Source organism: Pipra filicauda, unplaced genomic scaffold (assembly GCF_003945595.2).
Source record: "Pipra filicauda isolate LSUMZ 115617 unplaced genomic scaffold, ASM394559v2 scaffold3_size10097308_pilon, whole genome shotgun sequence".
NCBI classification, from domain to species: domain Eukaryota; kingdom Metazoa; phylum Chordata; class Aves; order Passeriformes; family Pipridae; genus Pipra; species Pipra filicauda.
Genome location: NW_024104532.1, coordinates 2362725 through 2382573, shown reverse-complemented (window position 1 = coordinate 2382573; position 19849 = coordinate 2362725). Strand labels below are relative to the sequence as shown.

Here is a 19849-nt window from a genome sequence, read left to right as displayed (position 1 = left end):
CCCAGACACTCAGCCTGCTCTGAGGTCCCCATATCACCCCACACCTGGGTCAGGGAGCCCTCAGAGAAGAGGCTACAGGGACCAGACTGTGACACCACCCCCAGCAAACCTCTCCAGAGCTGGTCCAGCATTGTCTCAAGCCCTGCAAAGGCTGCCCCGGAACACCCTCACAAACTCCCCACCACCAGGGCTAGCCCAGGATGCCCCTTCTGAGACCCCCGGGGCTGGTGCTGGACACCCGTCTGAAAACCGGCCCTGGCTGCCTCGGGACACTTCTGTATCTCCCAGGGCTGTCCCGGGACATCTACAACTTCCTGAAAGGAGGTCGTAGCCAGGTGGGGGGCGGCCTTTTCTCCGAGGCAACCAGCGACAGGATAAGAAGACATAGTCTCAAGCTGCACCAGGGAAGGTTTAGGTTGGACACCGGGAGGAATTTTTCCACAGAAAGGGTGATTAGACATTGAAATGCGCTGCCCAGGGAGGTGGTAGAGTCACCATCCCTGGAGGTGTTCTAGGAATGACTGAATGTGGCACTCAGCGCCCTAGTCTACTTGACACGGTGGTGTTCGGTCATAGGTTGGACTCGATGATCTCAGAGGTCTTTTCCAACCTAATTGACTCCGTGATTCTGTGATTTCTGTGATCTTCTCCAGCACCACCCAGGCTTGCGTGTGTTGCGCTGCCACTCGGAACATTACGGCCGGATCGCCCCGGCACGCGGTTTTGGTGGCGCCGCTCTTGGGCGCAGTACGGCAGGAGGCGGCGGGCGCGCCCATCGGCGCGGCGCGGGGGGGGGGGGCGGCGTGGCGCGGCCGGTTCCATCGGCGCGACGAGCGCGGGGGCGCCATGAGGCGGGGCTGAGGCCGGAGCGGGAGCGGCACCGGGAGCGGCACCGGGACCGGCACGGACACGGAGCCCGGCGGGCCCGGCTGCCGCGCCATGCGAGCGGGCTGAGCGGCGGGCAGCGCCGCGGCACGGCACCGAGCGCCGGGGGAGCGCCTCCCGCAGGTACGGGGTGCGGCGGCGGCCGCAGGCCCGGGCTGCGCGGACAGGGCCGGTGCCCGGGGTGGAGGCGGCGGGCAGGGCCCGGGGCCGAGGGAATGGGGAGGCCAGCACCGGGGCAGCGGGGCGGGGAGGACGGCGGGCAGGGCCCGGAGCGATGGGGCGGATGCAGGGCTGGCGGAGCGAGCGCGGCCCGGTGCGGCGGGGGCGGCCGGGCCGGGCCCGGCCCGGTGCGCAGAGGGGGCGGATGGCCGGGGCGGGCGGGGGCGGCGGCAGCTGCTCGGGGCACCGAGACACCGGGGGAGCGGCCGTAAAGCGCAGCTGGGCCCGGTGCGGCCGCACGGCGGTGGGAGGAGCCACCGGTGCCCGGAGAGCCCCGCGGGGAGAAAGGGCCCCGTGGCGGGGCCTGCCCGGGGCAGCGGGGACAGGGGCAATCCCTGCCGGCCCCGGGGGCTGCCCGGGCCTGCCCCGGCCCGAGCCTCTTCTCGGGGGCTCCCGCGGCCCCGGCCGGGCGGGGGTCGGCGGCTCCTGCCGAGGCTGGTGCTGTGTCCTTGCCCTGCTGCGCCCTCCGGGGTGCCCCGTCCGCTGTGCCCCTGCATCCCGTGAGCTGTGCAAGCCCCGGCGTGTGAGAGGGGACGGGAGGGGAAGTAGTGAAGTTCTTCGGAAAGTTGCGTTTGGGGAAGAGGTAGGAAACAAATGGGCCTGAACTGCCGGGGCGGTGATGGTGGCATCCGGGGTGGTGGCAGTGGGACAGGCTGTGCCACCGGCCCTGCAGGGTCTGTGCTGGCAGCGCGGGCTGTGTGCGGGGCCCGTGGCAGCCCTGTCCCACGGAGGTTAGGGACCGGGTTGTGGGCATCTGGGATGTGCCCCCGGGTTTGCTCTCCTGGGCAGTTGAACCCCGCGGCCAGGCAGGTGCTGTCTCTCCGTGCCCCTCTTCCCACGAGCATTGCTCGGTTTTGTGCTGGTGCCTTGTCTGCCAGCTCTGCACCAGCCTTGTGCTCCAGCACAACTGGCCGTGTGTCCGCAGCTCCGGAGCTCGTCCCTGTGCTCGCCTCCTCACCGTCCTGTGCCACTGCCTCGCCCTGTCCCTCTGCCACCTGTGCTCATGTCGGCGCTGACGCCCCAGGACCTCGAGGTCCCCCTCGAAATGGGGCCTTGTGCCCCGGGGAGATGGGCAGGGCAGAGACCGGCAGGGCAGGTGGGTCCCCGGGGCCAGGCAGGAGCCCCGGGAGGAGGAGCGGCTGTCGGAGGGGAGCCGGCTGCGTCTGATGTCACTGCGGTGCATGGTGGGTAATTATGCACGTTGCAATGAAAATAATAAGGCCGGCTCCATAGTGGTGTCTAAAAATACTGCTAATGCAGAGTGCCTGCCGGGCGCCTTTGTTTGTCACCTTTGGGTGGCTGCTTTGGAGCTGGCGGGTGGCATCACGCCCCTCAGCAGTGGGTTTGGTTTCGCAGGTGGACTGTGGCCCTTCCATGCCTCCCTGCAGTGGGAGCAGAGAAAGGGCACGTGTTGGCATGGGAGGTGAGGGAGGAGGCACCTGTGTGTGTTTGGGAGGCTCCAGTGTCACTCCCCTGCAGATGTGCAGGGAATCTCAGTGGGGTGGCAGGGCTTTGTCCCCCCCAGCTTTGCTTGGAGCGAGTGCTCTGAGTGGTGGCTGTACAGTGTCCCAGCGACCAGCCCTGATGTCTCCTGGCAGGTACCAATGTGCTGGCATGCCCAAAGGTGGGTCAGCACAGATTGGGGTTTGGGCCCTGGTGGTGTGGTCTGTCCATCACTGGCATTGTGTGGACAGGGCAGAGCTCGCTGAGCCAGGGTTTCTAGACCTGCCCCCTGGGGCTGCCTCCACAATGTGTTCTGGCATGACCAGGACTGTGCAGCTTGCTGCTTTCTGGATGAGCAAAGGCCAGGGGAGGGAGGGATACGTGCCTGGAGTGGAGGGAAACGGTGTGATAGGTACTGGGTAGCACCTGGGTGCTGGCCCAGGGCAAGGACTGCCTGGCACACTGATCTCTGCTCCCTGGGCTCTGCCTGGCTGCTCTCTGTGCAGCTCTGGCTGCTGCTGTGATCCTTCCATCTGCTGCCAGTGCTGGAAGCTCCCACTGCAGTGGAGGGAGAGGCTTGCAGGGGTGATGAGAGCCATCTAGAGCCCACCAGACTGGCAGGGTGGCAGGGTGAAGGTGGTGTGTGGCAGGGCAGCAGCAGAGGGCCTGGAAGGACAGGAAATGGGGAGCCTGTGTACTCGGGTCTCTGTGACGAGTCTCTTCCGTTTTGTGTGTGGAGAGGTCGGAGTTGTGGTGGCTGCTCCTAGTTCTCAGTTGATGCTTCTGGTGGGCTCTGACTCCAGCTGTCAGTCATGGGAGGCTGAGCCTTGTCCCTCTTCACTGTGGAGCAAGTGGGGAGGTATCACCTTGCCTGTGTGCTGTGTTGCTTTGCCTTTAGGGTCATGGCTGTGTTTTTTGGGCCCCATGCTGGGCTCTCCCTTCACTGGAGGGGGAGAATTGCCACTGCCTCTGTTCTTGCCAGGCACTAACTCTGACCTCTGAAGCCACACATGGCAGTGGTGTTCCCCTGAGCAGTGAAACACACCGTCCTTACCTGCTGCACTGCCTGGCTCCCTTTGGTGAGTGGGGAACAAGGAATGGGGAGAGGAGACTGCGAATCCCCATTGATCCACAGCGTGAAAGCTGTGTGTTTGCATCTGCCTGCCCCGGACTGGGGCTCTGCGAGGGGAATTGATCAAGCTGTAAAACCCAGAGCCAACTAATGAAATAGGGACTATGGATTTTTATTTTAAATGGAAGAGAGTTTACGAGAGATTTAATTATCCTTCATTTATGGACCTGTTAGAGGAATGAAATAACAGCTGGCAGGTAGGGGCTGGGCTTCAGCTTGCAGCACTTTTCTCCCAGGTGTCTGCAGTCCTGCCACCGAGGGCAGTGTGGGGAGTGATGTAAAGTCACTCAGAGCAGAGCAGGACAGGGCAAAGTCCTGCTTGTCCTGCCAGGTGTCCCTGCTTCCCTGTGGGGGCTTCTGTGCTCAAATAATGGAGGGGCTAGCCCTGGGCAGTTGGGGCTGGTGTAAGAACAGCTCTCCTTATCCCTTGGGCTTTGTGTGGGCCTGTCCTTGCTCTGGTGGACAGCAGGGAGTTCAGGAGGCTGTGTCCCTCCAGGTGTCACTTCCTGGGGCCGTGGACAGCAAGCTGTCACTGACACCCCTGTACCTGTGCAGTGTGCGGGGTTTGTAAAGCAGAGCTGCAGAGCGCTGGGACTCACTGGGCTCAGCCGTGTGTCGGACACCAGCTGTAACGCTGTCACTACAGCCACTCCTCCCGTGTGCATCCACTCCACTGTCACGTGAGCCCAGCCACGGGCACGGCTCAGGAGGTGGTGGCAGCAAGCGGCACAGTGCTGGTTTTTGGTGGAAAAGCTGGTTTTTGGTGGCTTATGGATGCTTTTAGTTTTTAATTTCTGAATCAAGGAGCTGGTGCATAGCATTTTCCCACCATCTCTTGGCTCCCTGCTTGGACCAAGCTGGAGGAACATGGTTCGTCACCTGCCCTGTGTAGGTGAATGGTTGGCCAAGAGGTTTGTGTACCCACCAGGCAGGCATAGCCCACAGGGTGCAGTCTGATGTGGCCAGAGGCTGCTAAAACATCCAAGGAAGCTGCTGGTGCTGGGGAGCCCTCCCAAAGGCCCTCTGACAGTGGTGTGCAGGAACTTGGGAGAGCCCGGCCCTGAGCCCTGTAGTCACGGAGATGCACAAGGATGTTGCATGGCTCCCTGAGACAGGTCAGTTCTGGAGGGGAGCAGCGTGGATCCGTGCTGTTGGCTCGCAGGGGTGTTGGGAGAAGCCAGCCTGCTGATTCTCTGGGAAGCAGAGCTGCACCATGGTGCTTATCCTTTCCTTCGCCCTTGCATCTGCAAGTCCTCAGTATTTCAGGGCAGGAGCCATTTCCTGGAGGGCATGAGCAGCCCAGGGTGCCCATGTGCAATATGGGGTGTTTGGGTTTTCTGGAGCAGAGTGGTTTGGGAGGGCTCCACACTTTGCTGCTTGCATGGCAGAGGGCAAGGCAAGCAGCGTCCCCAGCAAGCAGCACTCATGATGGGCCTTGGGAATATTATTTTCCAGCTGCAGCTTGATCCCTGGAGAGCTGGCCTCGCTGGCTGTGGAGCTGTAGCTCTGGGCTTTCCTTGGCTACTCTGGAAAGCAGGATGAAGGATTTCAGCTTGACCATACAGAGCAGAGGACTGGCCTGCAATGCTTTGTGATAGGAGCTGCTTCCTCTTGTGTGAGCCTGTGTTGTGGTGATCCAGGCCTCCAGCACCTCTCGCTGTTGCCCCTGGAAAGGGAGGGCTCGTGCTCTGATCCTTCTTTCCCCCAACCTGGCAGCGCCAAGCTGTGGTCCCCTCTGGCAGGTTGTCTTTTCCCTGCTGTGCTGGTGGGGCTCCCTGGCAGCATTTTCATTTTGAGCCAAGTGTCTTAGTTGCTTTTCTCTCCGTGCCTGCGCTTTAGGAAAGTGGCGAACAATAAAAATCCACTGGCAAGAGCTGTAGCAGAGGTCAGGCAGCTCCTGTGCCCCAGGCTGCTCTCTTGTCACCGCACAGCCGTGCTTTGTGCGTGGGGGCTGTCAGCTTGAAAGTCATGTTTTTGCTCTTAAAGCCATCCCCAGGCACTGGTGTGGGGTTCTGTGAGTGATGTACTGGGGAGATATTGCAGCAAACCTCCTTCGCGTTTAGGGCAGTGGTCGCTGCCTGTTTCGATGCATCTTGTAAGCAGCCTCTTGACAAATCTTAAATCAAGGACAAAGGAGGGTAAGTGGTTGCTGAAAATCATGAATTTCTCTGAGCTCCTTTCTGAAAGTGATCGTTGCAGGTTGTCAGTGTCCCCGCAGGCTTCTTAAAATGCAAAACAAAACACCCAGCCCAACTTCCTGACTGTCACTAGTGCTTTCAAGAGACGCTTCGTTTTGCTGAGTGGTAATGAAATTGGTCTTCGCCGTCCACCAGCTCCTGGCTTTGCTTCTGGAGCTCCTTTGCTGGAGCTGCTCTGCCTGAGCACAGCTGGGGAGCAGTGGGGAAGGTGTCTGGAGCCCAGCCCCTCCTGCTCTTGGTCCCTTGCTTGGCAGATGCCATTAGCACTGTCCACAGCATGTAGCAAGCGGGGTGGACTCGAAGGGATGCTTGTGGAGAGGTGGCAAGTGAGCTGGCGACTCCAGGGATGCTGTGTGGGGATGGGGAGTGGGGACTGAATCCCTGCTCCCTGGGTTGGCTCTGCCCAAGGAGAGGTTGGATGTGTTTTAGGAAAGGGCTCTTTGAAATGAGAACTAAAAGGTGAAATGCAGAGGAGTATGGAGTCCTGAACTGCAAGCTCTGTTGGTAGGAAGCAAGGGAAGGACTGTGGAGGCTGCCCAGGCATTTGCTCTTCTCCCCCCACCCGTGTGCAACTGAGATGTGGAACCTGTTTCTTGATGCTGTTCAGCTACAGAGGTGCCTAAGCTGGACCCAGTTGCTGCACCAGCAGCCTTCTGGTCATGCTATTCAGGTTGTGCTGGTGTTTCTAGGGCAAACGAAGGAAAGTGGAGATATCTCTGCAGATTATTTACCCTGTCCTAAGGAAATGAAGGCTTGTGCAAGCTGCAAGCTTATTGTTCATTTGCGAGCATTCTCCTCTCTGCTTTGAACTTGCTGGATGGTGTCAGCTGGGGTAGGTGTTAGGTGTGTGGATGATGTCTCAGAGGTCTTGGCTTGCTACAGGCTCCGGCTCTTGGGGAGGAAGGTGCTGCTAGTTCTCCCTCTGCAGTGCAGCTCAGCCGTGCTATTAGACATCAGAGAATCCACGTGGGAGAGATCGACAGGAAACTGGGCGTTATCAGTTCCGCTGCCTGTGCAGCTACTCGCTCCTCATGTCAGCATCCTCCACTGTGTGTGTGGCTGGAGGCGTTTGATGGGAGTGCTGTCAGCCCGGGGGTGGGAGTGGGTGGCGTGTGATCAGGCGGAGGCGTCCTGCCTCCACTGCCGGTGAACTCGGCTACGCCGGGTGTGTGGAGCAGGGAGGGAGCCCCTCACTCCCCTGTCTCCACAGCGGAGAAGTGCTTCACCCTGCCAATGTGAGGGTGTCCCATGTCCTCTGGTGCTTGCATTGGGCCTTGGGTAGCACGGGGACACTCCTGCTCCCCGCAGCATAGGGAGCTTCTGCGTGCTTGGTGCTGGTTTCTTACCACCTTTTTCCAGGCGCTGAGAAGAAGAGAGAAGGATCTGGGGCCTCTTCATCTCCCTGGACTTGTGTGAGAGACCAGGGAGAGCACAAAAGCGAGGCATTGGCATGTTGGGTGTCGGGGAGAGCATAGGGGGCAGAGCAAACCTCCAGTGGGAGATGCGCTCTCACCACTGGATCACCCTTGCTAATCCTGTGTCAGACCTGACCTATATATGGGGCAAAGGAGGCAGCATGCCTGCAGCAGCAGATGGTATCTTTAAGAGCCTGGGCTCGGCGAGGCTTCATTCTGCTGGCCCCCAGCTCTTGGGAGGGAGAGGATGGGCCACCCCGTTGGCTGCAGAGCAGTTGAGTTCAGCCTGAGCAGCCCCTGCAGGTACAGAGCTTTCTAAGGCTGCTGCCCAGCACTAGGCGTCCTGCTCACCAGAAGTGTCACAGGTCTTGGTGGCTGGGCTGGGGCCCCTTGTCCTGGCCCAGATGCACTGACCAGTGTCTGTGGCCAGCCTTGCTGTAGCATCGCTTGGGCTCCTGAAGTGGCTCTTCAGGCAGAACTTTGCACCTGGAGCACTGTGATGTTGGTGGCTGTGTTCCTGAGACAGCGAAGGGCAGGGTGGGCTGAGCCACTTCCACATGCCCTGGCCCTGAAGCTGCATGTGCAGTGCCCTGTCCATGCTGGCAGTGTGGCTGTGTCACAGGAATGATCCAGCCTGGCTGGGCAGGGAGCAGGAGCAGCATGTGAGCTGTGCTCCATCGATGGCTTCTCCCAACGCTGTCCTGAGGACATCGATAGCTGCTGGCCACGGGGGAGCTGGTGACGCTAGAGCGGGTCCGCAGGGAGTGTCTGCACAGATATCCACCATCTGTGGCCTCTGCCTGCTGCCGGTGCTCTGCCCAGGATCAGGCTGTGTCCTGGCAGCCTTGTGAAGGTGCAGTGCTGCCTGTGCTCACAAACAGTGGCAAGGTCAAAGGGCAGAGTGCTGTTTTCCTTCTCTTCCCTCTAGACCCCAAATCTTGGAGCAAAGAGGCTGTAATAGAGCAGACCTGGAGGGTGCTTGTTCAGATCTGGGCTGATTCAGTCCTTTGGCTGTTCCTCCTGGGGTGCCTGTGTGAGCACACGGATCTGACTCCATCATAGTTCTGCCCCACTGCGCTGCCTTCCTGTCCTATGTCCCCTACCATGGGGACAGAAGCAGTTGGCCATGGTGCCATTGACAATTGTGGTAGAGGGAGCTTGCCCCTGGATCCTCCATGTCCTGGGAGATCCTTGAGCCTAGTGTGGTTCCTCCTGCGTTCCTGGATTTGAGGTGAGGAGGTAAGAGCCGTCAAACTGGCCTTGAGAGGGGCCTGGAGGGATCTGGGCACAGGGCTGGGATGGGGAAAAGCTGAATCCAACTGCTCATCGAAGTGATGAGCTACTGAATTGTTAAATCATCGAGCTGAGGTCTTCTTTGAAAGGGGTGATGCTACAAATTAATTAGCTCCCTTTTGGTTGTTAGCACTTTAAAACCCAGCTGTCAGGGGAAGGCTGGTTTATAGGCATTACATCAGGGCTGCCGGCTGGCTCGCTCGCCTACCTGGGAATTTCTAAGTGTGGTTGTAACTGGGGGAAATTTGGCTCGGCTGCAGCATCTGCCTCTCAGCGAAGCTGCTGCGATGCACTGCCCTGAGCAGGGGGGTCTGACTGGCACTGAGCGGGGCTCCGGGGGCACACGGGGAGCTGCTGGCTTGTCTTGGTGAGCGGCCCCCGAGGAGCCGGCGACTCAAGCCTTCCAAGCTGTGGGAGAACCGGGGGCTCAGCCTCCTGGTGTGTGGTTCCCAGGGAGCCGGTGGCACAGCCTCCCGTTGTAAGGCTCCTGGGAGCTGGTGGCTCGGCCTCTCAGCGTACAGCTCCCAGCGTTAGCCACCAGCCAGGGGACTTGCTCGGGTGAGCTGCAGGTGTGCAGGAGATGGTCGAAGTAGTTCCTGCTCCTTGTTTAATAACTGTGAGAGAGCTGTAGGCTTCTCTAAAGCAAAAGGGGCTTTTCTAGTGCATAGAAGATTGTACAGCGTGAGACGTCCTGGCAGAGCTGTCGGTAGGGCTTGATGTGCAGAGCGAGAGGGGAGCAGCTCGTCCGTGCTCCCGTCCCAGTGGGGGAGGTGGCAGGGGGGCCGAGCTCCTGCTTCCCCATCCCCTAGCCCGGACTTTTCCGCCCATCTGGCAGCGGGAGCACGGCGATGCCCGGGCACACGGTGCTGCCGTCCCCGCTACCCACCGGGCTCACGGGGCTGGGGCCCGGGGGAACACAGCCGCAGGTAAGATGCCCTCAGCCGTGGGGGCTGTCCTAGCGGGGTGAGGTGGCTGGGGCCGGGCCCCCTGAGTAGGGCAGCGGGTGCCGGTGCCCCCGTTCCGGGCCCGACCCGGTGGTCCCGGGCGGGGGTCGCTGCCCCGCGTGGCGGCCCCGCGCTCCAAGATGGCTGCGGACCGTGACACGCCTGGTCACGTGGGACGCGCGCGCGCCGCGCCGCCCCCCCCGGTGCCCCCGGTCCCCCCCCCGCCCCCGCGCGCGCCCCCGGTGCCCCCGAGCGCTGGCATCGGCCCGGCGCGTCCCGCCGGCTCTTAAAGGGACACGCACCCGCCGCGGCCGCCCCGCGCCGCGCAAAACAAAGAGGCACCGGAAACAGCGGCGGCGGGGAGGGGGCCGGCCCGGCGGGAGGCGGGCGGGAGGGAGGGAGGGGAGGGCCAGCGGCGGGCCGGCGGGGGGGGCAGGCCCGGGCCCGGCGTCGGCGAACAAAGAGCGGCGGGAGGGAGGGGGCGGGGGCGCCGCGGCGGCACCGGAGCGGCGGCCCAGGCCATCGGTGCAGGTACGTGCGGGCCGGGGGGGGGCGTGAGCGGGCGGGGGCGGGGGCCGCCCCCCGGACCCTCGGCGGCACCTGTCCCGGGCGGCGGCGGCGGGGCCCGGCGGCCGCCTTTGTTATTGCTTTTGTTTGGCGCCGAGCACATGGCCCCGGAGCGGCCGCTCTTAAAGCCACAGCTCCGCGCCCGCACCGACACCAGCACCGGCGGGGCTCTGCGGCGAGGGCCGCGGCCCGGGGTGCGGTGCCGGGGGCCGGTGACCGCGGTGCCTCCCCGGGGTGCTGCGCGGCGGGGCGCCCCGTCGGTGCGCTTCGGGACGCGCCGCTCGCTCCGCCGCGCGTCGCCGTCCCGGAGATCCGGGAGCCGAGCTCGGGTCGGGTTTGGTGTCGGGGTCGGCCTTCCGAAGGGGCTGCCGGTGCGGCGGGGCCACCGGTGACCCCGCTCCCGGGGGAGCGGCGGGGAAGGGGCTTCGGGGGAGCTGGGGGTGCCGGGACGGAGCCGGCGATGGGGTGGCAGCACCGTCGGGGCGGGCGGCTCCCCCGGCAGCCCCGGAGCCCGTCTCTGCCCGAGCAGATGGCACCGGGCGTGAGCGCTGGCGCGCTGCTAACTTTGTTCTCGGCGGGGCCCGGGAGTCGCCTCCCTCCGCCCCTCCGAAGGGCTGCGGGGATCGCGGTGCCCTTCGGTGCGGGGCTGCGGTGACCTCCGCGGGGTCGCGGCCACCCTGCTCGGGATGGCCGCTGGCTCCCAGCCACGAGTGCGATGGAGAGAGCCGGGTGTGCCCGCGTGGGGCAAGAGGGTGGGTGCCTTGGGGGTGCTGGTTGTGGCAGGACGGGGGCCGGGCCACCACCGTGTCCGCGAGTCGGGGATGTCCCGCCTCAAGATGCCGTCCTGGGGTGCGGGAGCCCAGGCAGCCCCCACTGCTCCGGAGGTCCCGCGAACAGGCGAGTCCCTGTGTGGCTTCAGTGTGCCTCTGCGGAAGCACTGCCCATCCCGAAGCCCATCCCTGTGGTGTCTGGTCTAGAAGGTGCCCACCGGGTCACGCAGGGCCTTGGTACCACGTGTGCTTCGAGAGTGAGGATGTGGAACTGGAAGCAGTAACAGCTCAGGGAGGCTTCTGGGGTGTGGGCTTAAACCTGGCCTGCTGCTGTGCCCTGGCCTCCAGCCCACACAGGGGAACATGGCAGCTAAGCAGAGCCTTGAGGAGGACAGAATAAACCCCCTGTGGGGCAGATCCCCTGCTCTGACAGACCCCCCTTCCCTGGCAGCAGTCACAGACAGGTTTCTTGGGGTTTAGCCTGTGGCTTTTGCTTGTTTTTCCTTATTCCTCTCAAAACAAAGAGAGAAATTTGCTCTCAGCTTTTACAGTAGTGTAGTAGATGGAAGTGAAGTTAAGAAGAGACCTGTGTGTGGCACAGAGCTCGCCCTGGTGAGATATCACTGTGCTTGCCGATGCCCATCACCCAAAAGTGACATTGCAGCTTCTCGCTGCTGGGCTGAGACCCCCTCTCAGCCTTGTCCTCGGGCTGAGCAGTGTTCCCCAGGCTTCAGGTGCCCTTCTTGCCTCCAGTGTGCCTTTGCCATGGGCACTGAGGAGGAGGTGGGGCTGAAGGAGCTGGTCTGGGAGGGCACCAGTCTGCAGGTGAGCTGGATTTAGGGGCAGGTGGGCTGCAGTGCCAAGGCCATGGCTGCTTCTGCTTGCTGGCTGCAGCTGTGGAGGCTGAAGGAAGCTGGGCAGTGGGAGGGTGCCCAGGGAGGGTGTTGGACACACATGGAGCCATGGAAGGCCCTTTTGGGACTCTGGAAACCAGAGCCTGTGCAGATGTCTCCTCTGTGCGGTGCCAAGCTTCACTGGGACTGGGGGGCTGAACTGTGTGGTGGGAGGGGGCTCTGATATGAGGACACCAGCCAGCCTGGGTGCCGGAGGGGGGATGGGGCAGGGCCAGGGCTCTGTTCCCAGTCCGCCTGCCTGTGTTCCCACTGTCCCACTGCATCTGGAAGCAGCTGGGGAAGCAGAGCTGCCTGCCTGGCTTCGACACAGCCCATGCCTGTCCCCTGCTCCACAGGGATGTGCGGCTGTGCCCTGTGTGCAGCAGGGAGTTGAGGTGCACAGCCCTGACACAGCAGGGCCGTGAGCCCCACTGCCCTCACCAGCCCCTGCGCCTGCCACCAGGGCAGCAGTGTCACTCCAGAGTAGGATGTGTGGGAGTCCAGCAAGAGAGAGCAGCCCCCAGACCAGCACTGGAGCCGATCTTGGCCAAGGACATGCTGAAAACCCCCCACGCTGTTGCTCAGGCTCCCCATTGGCCATCGAGCAGCCGGGATGCTGCCACAGCCTCAGGGCCCTTCACTACTTGCTTTTCTCTGTGCCAAAAACAAGTGCTTCTCTCTCACTCTGTGTCTCTGTCGTGCATGGGGGGGTAGCTCTGGCCATGCAGGGGAGGGACAGTAATGGGGGGATGGGATGGGGTGGGGATGGGCTCTTCCTATCCCCCTCAGAGCTGTATCCAGCTCCAGGAGAGAGGGTGGGTGCAGCAGCAAGAGCTCCAGCCATTGGCATTATGATTCCTGTGGGGAAGGAGCAGCAGGCTGAGCTGGGGGGGGACAGTGACGCTGGGCTGGCTCAGTGTCACTTGTGCAGGTCTCTGGGCATGAAAAGGGTGGTGTGATTCCCAGCATTTAGGGGCACAGCAGGGGCCAAGCAGGCTGAAATTCCTCTCCCTCCCCTTCTAGCATGTCTGTGGGTGCAGTGGCTGCCCCAGCCCTGCTCGGTGTCTCCTTTCTTCCCTCTCCCAAAGCAGATGGTGAGAGAGTGAGCTGGGGTGGTGCTGTGCTGGCTTGGGGCATGGGGAGGACTGGGGGCTCCTGCAGCCCTGTGCAGCCCCAGGGGTTAAGGTGCTGTGACCCGGCTGTCCTTCTCACAGGATCCAAGGTGCTGGTGTCTTTCCCTGCCTGGAGCCTGAGGTCCCGTGTGCCCATCCGCCTCCCGACGTCACCAATGCGACCATGGGAACTGGCAGTGAATAGGCGGCCGCCCTCTGCCCCTTTTGCCCAGCGCCATTTCTCGGGGGGACCCTGCAGCAGCCCCGACCACCTCCGGCGAAGGTACGGGGTGCAGTGCGGAGCCCTGTCCCCCACGGCGTGTGGGGCGCAGGGTCGGTTCTCTGGCCCTGGTGGGGCAAGGCGCCGGCTCCCAGGCGACTTGGGGGGAGATTGACAGGGAAGCACATCCACCTGGCCTGGCTGAGGGGTCCCTGGGGAGCAGGGGTCCTTTTTGTACTGCAGACACTGAGAGGGCACTTGCAGAGCGAGCAGAGAAGCTGTTTCTGGAGCTGCCCAGCCTGATGTGGCCTGGCACAATGCCCTGAGCATCTCGCCCTGGGCACTGGGCTGGCACTGACCCACCTGTAGCCACCCTGCCCGGGGCTGCGGTGCCCCTGGCCTGGGGGGTCACTCCTGCTCTGTTTCTCTCCTGCGGTGGCCCCGCAGCCCCCCTGCCAGGCGTCAGTGGGGACGACGTGACAGACCTCTGGCAACCCTGCTGGGCCAGGATGAGCCCCAGCTGCACCCTGCCTTCCCCCAGCAGCCGCACATCCCTGTAGATGAGCCCCGTGCCTACGCTCTTCCCAGCACGCCGCCACGAATGCTTCACCCAGCCGCTCACCCGCCCCACCAGAACCCATTCATGGTGGATCTGCATGACCAGGTAGGTACTGCAGCCCCAGCCCCACTCCTAAGTGTGGCCCTGGACTGATGTCTGGGATGGTGACATGTCCCTGAGTCCCCTCTGGCCACTTGCTGCTGGGAGCACCCAGTCCTGAGCCTGTTGGTGCTCTTGTCCTCTGAGCACTTAAATCCTGGGGTCCCTGTACCAGCTTGGGTGTGGCCAGGGTTGTCCCTGCTCCCAGAGACTGGGGATAGTCCCCTTGTAGGGTTGTTCATGTTACAACTGTCAGTGTCATCTGTGGTGGCAGTGCTGGCTTGGAGGCTGTGCCAGCTTGTCTATGGGGAGAAAAGAGGGGTCCAAAACTCCCTGAAACTGAGCCTGCGCTCAGCCCACTTCTCTGGCCACCACCAGTGGGACGGCGGTGCCAGGTGTTGTGTTCCAGCGCTGGGTGCTCAACACCCTGATGCCACCCTGTCATGATGGGGGCAGCTCAGCCAGGGCTGTATTCTGACGGTGCCCTTGGCGCCTCATCCTCAGGTGCACCAGGGACCTGTCCCTCTCTCCTACACGGTTACCACCGTCACGACGCAAGGCTTCCCCATCCACGCTGGCCAGCACATCCCTGGGTGCAGCACCCAGCAGCTCCCAGCATGCTCAGTGATGTTCAGTGGACAGCACTACCCGCTCTGCTGCCTCCCACCCCCGGTGAGTCATGGCAGGGGACACCTGGGGACAGCCTGGACCGTGAGTGCCCAGAAATTGTGTGGGTACTCAGGCCCACTGGAGTGCAAGTTTCTGAGGGCACAGGGTCTGTCTGTTGGAGACCCTGGGGAGGGGGCAGAGGTGTCTGACCCCATTTTTTCTCTCTGTTTCTCCCCACAGCTGATTCAGGCATGTGCCATGCAACAGCTTCCCGTCTCCTACCAGACATTCCCCCCCATCATCTCCAGCGACCATTACATCCTGCACCCGCCTCCGCCGCCAGTGCCCCCTCACCAGCCGCCCCACATGGCCCCCCTGGGGCAGTTTGTACCTCTCCAAGCCCAGCATCCACGCATGGTGAGTTGGGGTGGGTGTACGGGTTGGGGATGTGATGTACCCAACGAACACTACCTTGGGTCTTGTCCTTCTGCAACCCCTGTGGGTCTGAGCTGCGGGTGGTGGTTGAGGGTGCCCAGGGTCCTGGTAGTGTTGGGGAGATGTAATATGGGGCGCTTTTCCCAGCCTAACTGTTTCCCCCACAGCCTCTGCAGAGGATAGACAATGACGTGGACCTGCGAGGGGAGCAGCACCCCATCGCGGGCTTCACGTACCCCCCGTCTCACCACGCCCCCACGCTGTCGCCCTCCATGCCGCTGCATTACCTCCCCCACGACCCGCTGCACCAAGAACTGCCATTTGGCGTGGTGAGTCTCTGTCCTGTGGAGGGGTTGGGGACACTGTGGGGCTGGCACAGCTCTGAGTGCCCTGTCTCTCCCTGCAGCCATATCCCCACATGATGCCCCGGCGGCTGAACACCCAGCGGTACCGTCTGCAACAGGCGCTGCCCCCACCGCCACCCCCTCCACCGCCGCCCCCCTACTATCCGAGCTTCCTACCCTATTTCCTGTGAGTACCGGGGGGATATGGTGTAGGGCAGGGGTGGTGTTGTGGATAGGGCACACAGTAACACAGTGTTGGCACAGGTGGCTCTGCCCCCATGGGGATGCCAGGGCGGAGGTTGGGTTTTGTGGCCCCACACTGACTGTCCCATCGTTCCCCCCCAGCTCTATGCTTCCTGTGTCGCCAACAGCCGTGGGGCCCACGATCAGCCTAGACCTGGATGTGGATGATGTGGAGATGGAGAATTACGAGGTGTGTAGGCTCAGCCTCCCCACAGGATGATGGGATGGGGGAGGGGGGTGTGGTGATCGCTCTACTGGGAGGGGAGAGCCTGGAGGGGTGCTGTGCTGGGACATCAGATGAGCTAAGCCGGCCGCTGCATCTCCTTCCAGGCACTGCTGAACTTGGCCGAGCGGCTGGGGGAGGCCAAGCCACGGGGACTCACCAAAGCAGACATCGAGCACCTCCCGTCCTACCGCTTCAACCCCGAGAGCCACCAGTCTGAGCAGACCCTGTGAGTGAGCCCAGGTTGCACATGGGGGGCCTGTTGAGGTGCTGGGGGCCGTGGCTGGTGGTGGGGCTCTACTGACGGCTGCTTCCTCCAGGTGCGTCGTGTGCTTCAGCGACTTTGAGGCCCGACAGCTTCTCCGCGTCCTGCCCTGCAACCACGAGTTCCACGCCAAGTGTGTCGACAAATGGTTAAAGGTACTGCCTGTGCCCTCTATGGGGAGTGTGGCGGCTTCTTGGAGTGCTGTGGGTGCTGAGTGCTGCCTTTTGGGTGGTCTTAGTGCCCTGCAGCACAGGATGGATGCACTGGGAGTTGGGGTCAAGCACTGTGCCAGGCTGGATCAGGCACTCCCAGGATGTGGTTCCAACCCTTGCCGGTGGGGTGTGGGTGCAGCTGGTGCTGTGGGGTGCCCGCTCACTTGCCCTTGTCTCTGGTTGCCTGCAGGCGAACCGCACGTGCCCGATCTGCCGGGCGGACGCGTCGGAGGTGCAGCGGGAGGCGGACTGAAGCTGGCGGGCGCTGTGCCGCACAATTCGCTAGAGGACGAGGTCGCCGGGCTGGGGCGAGGGCTGCTGCCCGCTGCTGGGGCCTGACCCTGCGCTTACCCCCCTCCCCAAAGCCTCTCCTCGGATGTGGTGAGCATTGAGCAGTCCGGGCTCCCGGCCAGCCCTCCTCCTCCCCGCTGGGGCACGGACTCGGCCGGACACCTGCCCGCTGCGCTCCCAGGGCCCCGAATCGTGTTGTGCTGGAGGTGGGAGGCGCGTGGCCGTGCCCTTCATGCTCCAAAGACGCTGTTGTTGCTCCATCACTTTTCCAGGTCTTTGTACTCCGCTAGGGAGTTAGTGGTTTTTCCCTCTGTCCCTATTTTTTTTTTTTTTATAATACTTTTTTTTTCCTGTTTCCATTTCCGTCACGATTTTGGTTCCTCCGTGGCCATTTGCCCCAGGGGCGCGCAGGCAGCTCCTCCCCTCGGCGTTGCTCGAGGAGGACACAGGGAGGAGAGAGGAGGGAGTGCCGCAGGTTTGATGCCGGCGGCACCCCGAGCCAAGCTGGAGCGCCGGGACTGCCCCGGGACGTCCAGAGGAGGTGTGGCCAAGGTGGGACACCAGCAACCCTGCGGCATGGCTGGGGCAGGGAGGCAGGAACGCCTCTGTCCCTGCTCTCACATGCAGCCCGGCTCAGCCCCTTTCCTGCCTCAGGTGCCCTAGGGAGCCCCAGAGGGTTATGGCTGCTTGGGGTCTTTCACCAGTGGGAGGACGGTGCTGTCATGGCCCTGGCCCCTCTCCCTGTTCATTCCCCCGTGCCTGGCAGCTCCCGGGGCTGAGTCATGTGGCATCCCATGAGGCAGCCAGGCCTGAGGAGGGATGCCAGCCCCGCATCCCCATGGCCATGGGCATGTGGTGTCCCCAGTGTGCTGCCCGGCCCCCGGCTCCTGCTCTTGTTTCTCTGTCCCGACAATGTAAATCAAGGTAGCCCCGTGCCCCGTCCTGCTGGCTGGACGGCGTGGCACGGTGTCCCCGGCCGGTGGGCAGCAGGGGCCGACTGGACTGCGGCGGGTGCCCCCCCAGCCCCCGGAGCAGGGAGTTTTATTCATAACCTCGTGGTGTATTTTCAGTGCTACCCTGGCCCTGCCCCGGCTGGCACTGGGGGAGCTGTGAGCAGCCCCCCGCTGCCATATCCCCCTGCCCGTGCGGGGCTGGGCGACGGGGCTGGAGGAGAAGCTGCCACACTGCCACCCGGCTCCGTCAATCCCGCGTGGCCGTTGTTTTGCATGATTAATTAGCGAGGAGGGTGACGGGAGGCGGTGGCTGGGGTGGTGGTGAGAGCACCGCCCTCCCCTTGCGGCGCGTCGTCGCTGACGCCTGGGAGCCTCCGAGCGGACGCCAGCCCTATGTAAATGTTCACAAATATGCATGCATGTCTGACCAGCTTGGAACGTGGTCTTGGCTACGTCTAGCCGGCTGTGGGGTGAGGGGGGTGGGGAGAGGGGTTTTTGTGCTCAGCTGATACTGCCATGCACTGTACTGCACATGTCCGCAACGCCACAGCAGGACCGTGAGACTTTCAGGGCCGTCCCTGCGGGGTCCGCGCCCCTCCGGGCGGGAGGCGGCGGCGGGGGTGGGGGGCGCCCGCGGTGGTGGCGTGTGCAGGGGGCCGGGGTGGGAGGGGGCCGCTCCCCGCGGGGCGGGGGGCAGGCCTGGGACTGGCCCTCGGCCGGGTGCGAGGCGAGGGGCCGCGCCCGGCACACGGGTGGGCACGGCGATGCCTGCAGGGCAGTGCCAGCCACCGGTGGGGCCGGCCCTGGTCACTGCCTGGTTGGGCACGGTGCCGGCGAGCGGCGCGGGGCGACAGGCCAGTCCCCTCGCTGCCCTTTCCCACCTCTCCGGCGGCCACGCTCCAGGGGGAGCGTCGAGGCCGAGGGTCCCGGCCTGGCGCCACCAGCTCCGCCGGGCACCGCTGGGCTCGGTGCCCCTTGAGCAGGACCCCGGCCCCCTCCCCGTCCCTCACTCAGTGACAGATAACCAAAGGAGTCCCCGTGCGCGCCCCCGGAGACGCCCCCCTCCTCCCCTCCCGCCCTCGCGGTGCCCAGGGAGCCAGGAAAGCCTTACGGTCCTTTGACGGCGACTCGAAAGCTCACAGCTCGTGTGCTGCAGAATTTATTCCAATGAGCAGCTAAAAGTATCATTTAAAAAAAAATAACAAAAAGAAAAAATGACAAAAAAAATACTAAAAAACAATTATTTAGGGTGTTTGTGATTGCTGACTGCGCTGTAGATACCACTGTTTACCAATGAATTCCTGTGGTGGGATAGTGGACTGTTTACTGTTCTATTATACCAGTCCCCGGGCCCTCCGGTGGGACCCCCGCGGCCCCCGCGGCTCCCCGGAAGGTGCTAGGACGTGTGTTCTGTGTTAGAAAGTTTTTATATATATATATATATATAAATATATATATATAATTTTTTTTGCTCTGTTACTTGCACATTTTACAGTTACCTCATTTTTCCCATGTATGTATTTGAAAAAAGGCTAATATATAGAAAAAAAAGGTTCTTAAAGCTCTAAAAGTGTTTGTTTTTTTCCATTCCATTGGAATCATATTGGTTTTGTAGCATTTAACATAACTAGTATGTTGTATTATATATATGTGTATTATACTGATTGAAATTTTTAACAGATTTGTACTTTTTTTAAAATGAAAGTTGCTAGTTCTGCTTGACCAAGTAGTGCAATCATTATTTTTTTTAATGTTGTGGCTGATTTTGAGAGGGATATTCACTAATAAATGTATGATGTATACCAACATGCTCTGCCCAGCTCTTGTCTCCGGGGGGGGGGGGCTTCAGAAGGGATGGGGTCCCCTGATTGTTGTTGCACAGCTGTGTGGAGGTGCAGCAGCTGGAAGAGCCCCAGAGAGGGGCTTGGAGGGGAGTCCAGGGAAGCCTGAGGGAGGGAGCAAGAGCTGCTACCCACCAAACCATGCCGTTCCCAAGGCTGGAATGGGAACAGCAGTGTGTGCTGGCAGCCCAGAAAGCCAACTGTGTCCTGGGCTGCATCCAGAGCAGTGTGGGCAGCAGGGCAAGGGAGAGGATTCTGCCCCTCTGCTCCACTCTGGTGAGACCTGACCTGGAGTGCTGCATCCAGCTCTGGGGTCGTCTACATAAGGACACAGAGCCCTTGGGACCATGGAGTAGATAAGGGGACAAGCACCTCCCCTGCGGAGACAGCCTGAGAAAGTTGTGGTGGTTCAGCCTGGAGAAGGTTGTGTGGAGAACTCACAGCCCCTTCCATTATCTGAAGGAGCTACAAGGAAACCAGAGAGTGACTCTTCATCAGGAGTGGTAGTGATAGGACAATGCGGAATGGCGTCAAACTGAAAAAGAGTAGGATTAGAAAGAAGGAAAAAATTCTTCCCTGTGAGGGTGAGAGTTGTGGCTGCCCCATCCCTCAAAGTGTTCAAGGCCAAGTTGGACAGGGCTTGGAACAACCTGGTCTACTGGAAGGTGTCCCTGCCCAGGGCAG

At 62.1% G+C, this 19849-nt stretch overlaps 1 protein-coding gene across 4 annotated transcripts; it reads left to right on the top strand.

Moving 5' to 3' along the window:
* Positions 1 to 860: 860 nt before the first annotated feature.
* On the top strand, positions 861 to 17977 carry RNF44 (ring finger protein 44). Of its 4 annotated transcripts, none has more exons than XM_027718476.2 (11): positions 861 to 1008; positions 12974 to 13154; positions 13539 to 13755; positions 14254 to 14421; positions 14599 to 14775; positions 14961 to 15122; positions 15200 to 15324; positions 15483 to 15570; positions 15711 to 15832; positions 15924 to 16023; positions 16271 to 17977. In XM_027718476.2, the coding sequence occupies exons 2-11, from the start codon at positions 13048 to 13050 to the stop codon at positions 16331 to 16333; spliced, it is 1329 nt and encodes a 442-aa protein (XP_027574277.1). In that variant the 5' UTR covers positions 861 to 1008; positions 12974 to 13047; the 3' UTR covers positions 16334 to 17977. The 4 variants fall into 4 exon arrangements, with proteins under 4 accessions (XP_027574277.1, XP_027574275.1, XP_039241234.1 ...); XM_027718474.2 differs by lacking the exon at positions 861 to 1008 and adding an exon at positions 1443 to 1687; XM_039385300.1 differs by lacking the exon at positions 861 to 1008 and adding an exon at positions 9324 to 9511.
* The last annotated feature ends 1872 nt before the right edge of the window (positions 17978 to 19849 follow it).

Excerpts from the sequence above, each read along its gene's own strand:
- RNF44 (XM_027718476.2), top strand. The coding sequence starts at position 13,048 with ATGCGACCATGGGAACTGGCAGTGAATAGGCGGCCGCCCTCTGCCCCT. Across the intron at positions 14,422-14,598 it reads TCTGCTGCCTCCCACCCCCG|CTGATTCAGGCATGTGCCAT; the intron begins GTGAGTCATGGC and ends TTCTCCCCACAG. Across the intron at positions 15,325-15,482 it reads AGCTTCCTACCCTATTTCCT|CTCTATGCTTCCTGTGTCGC; the intron begins GTGAGTACCGGG and ends GTTCCCCCCCAG.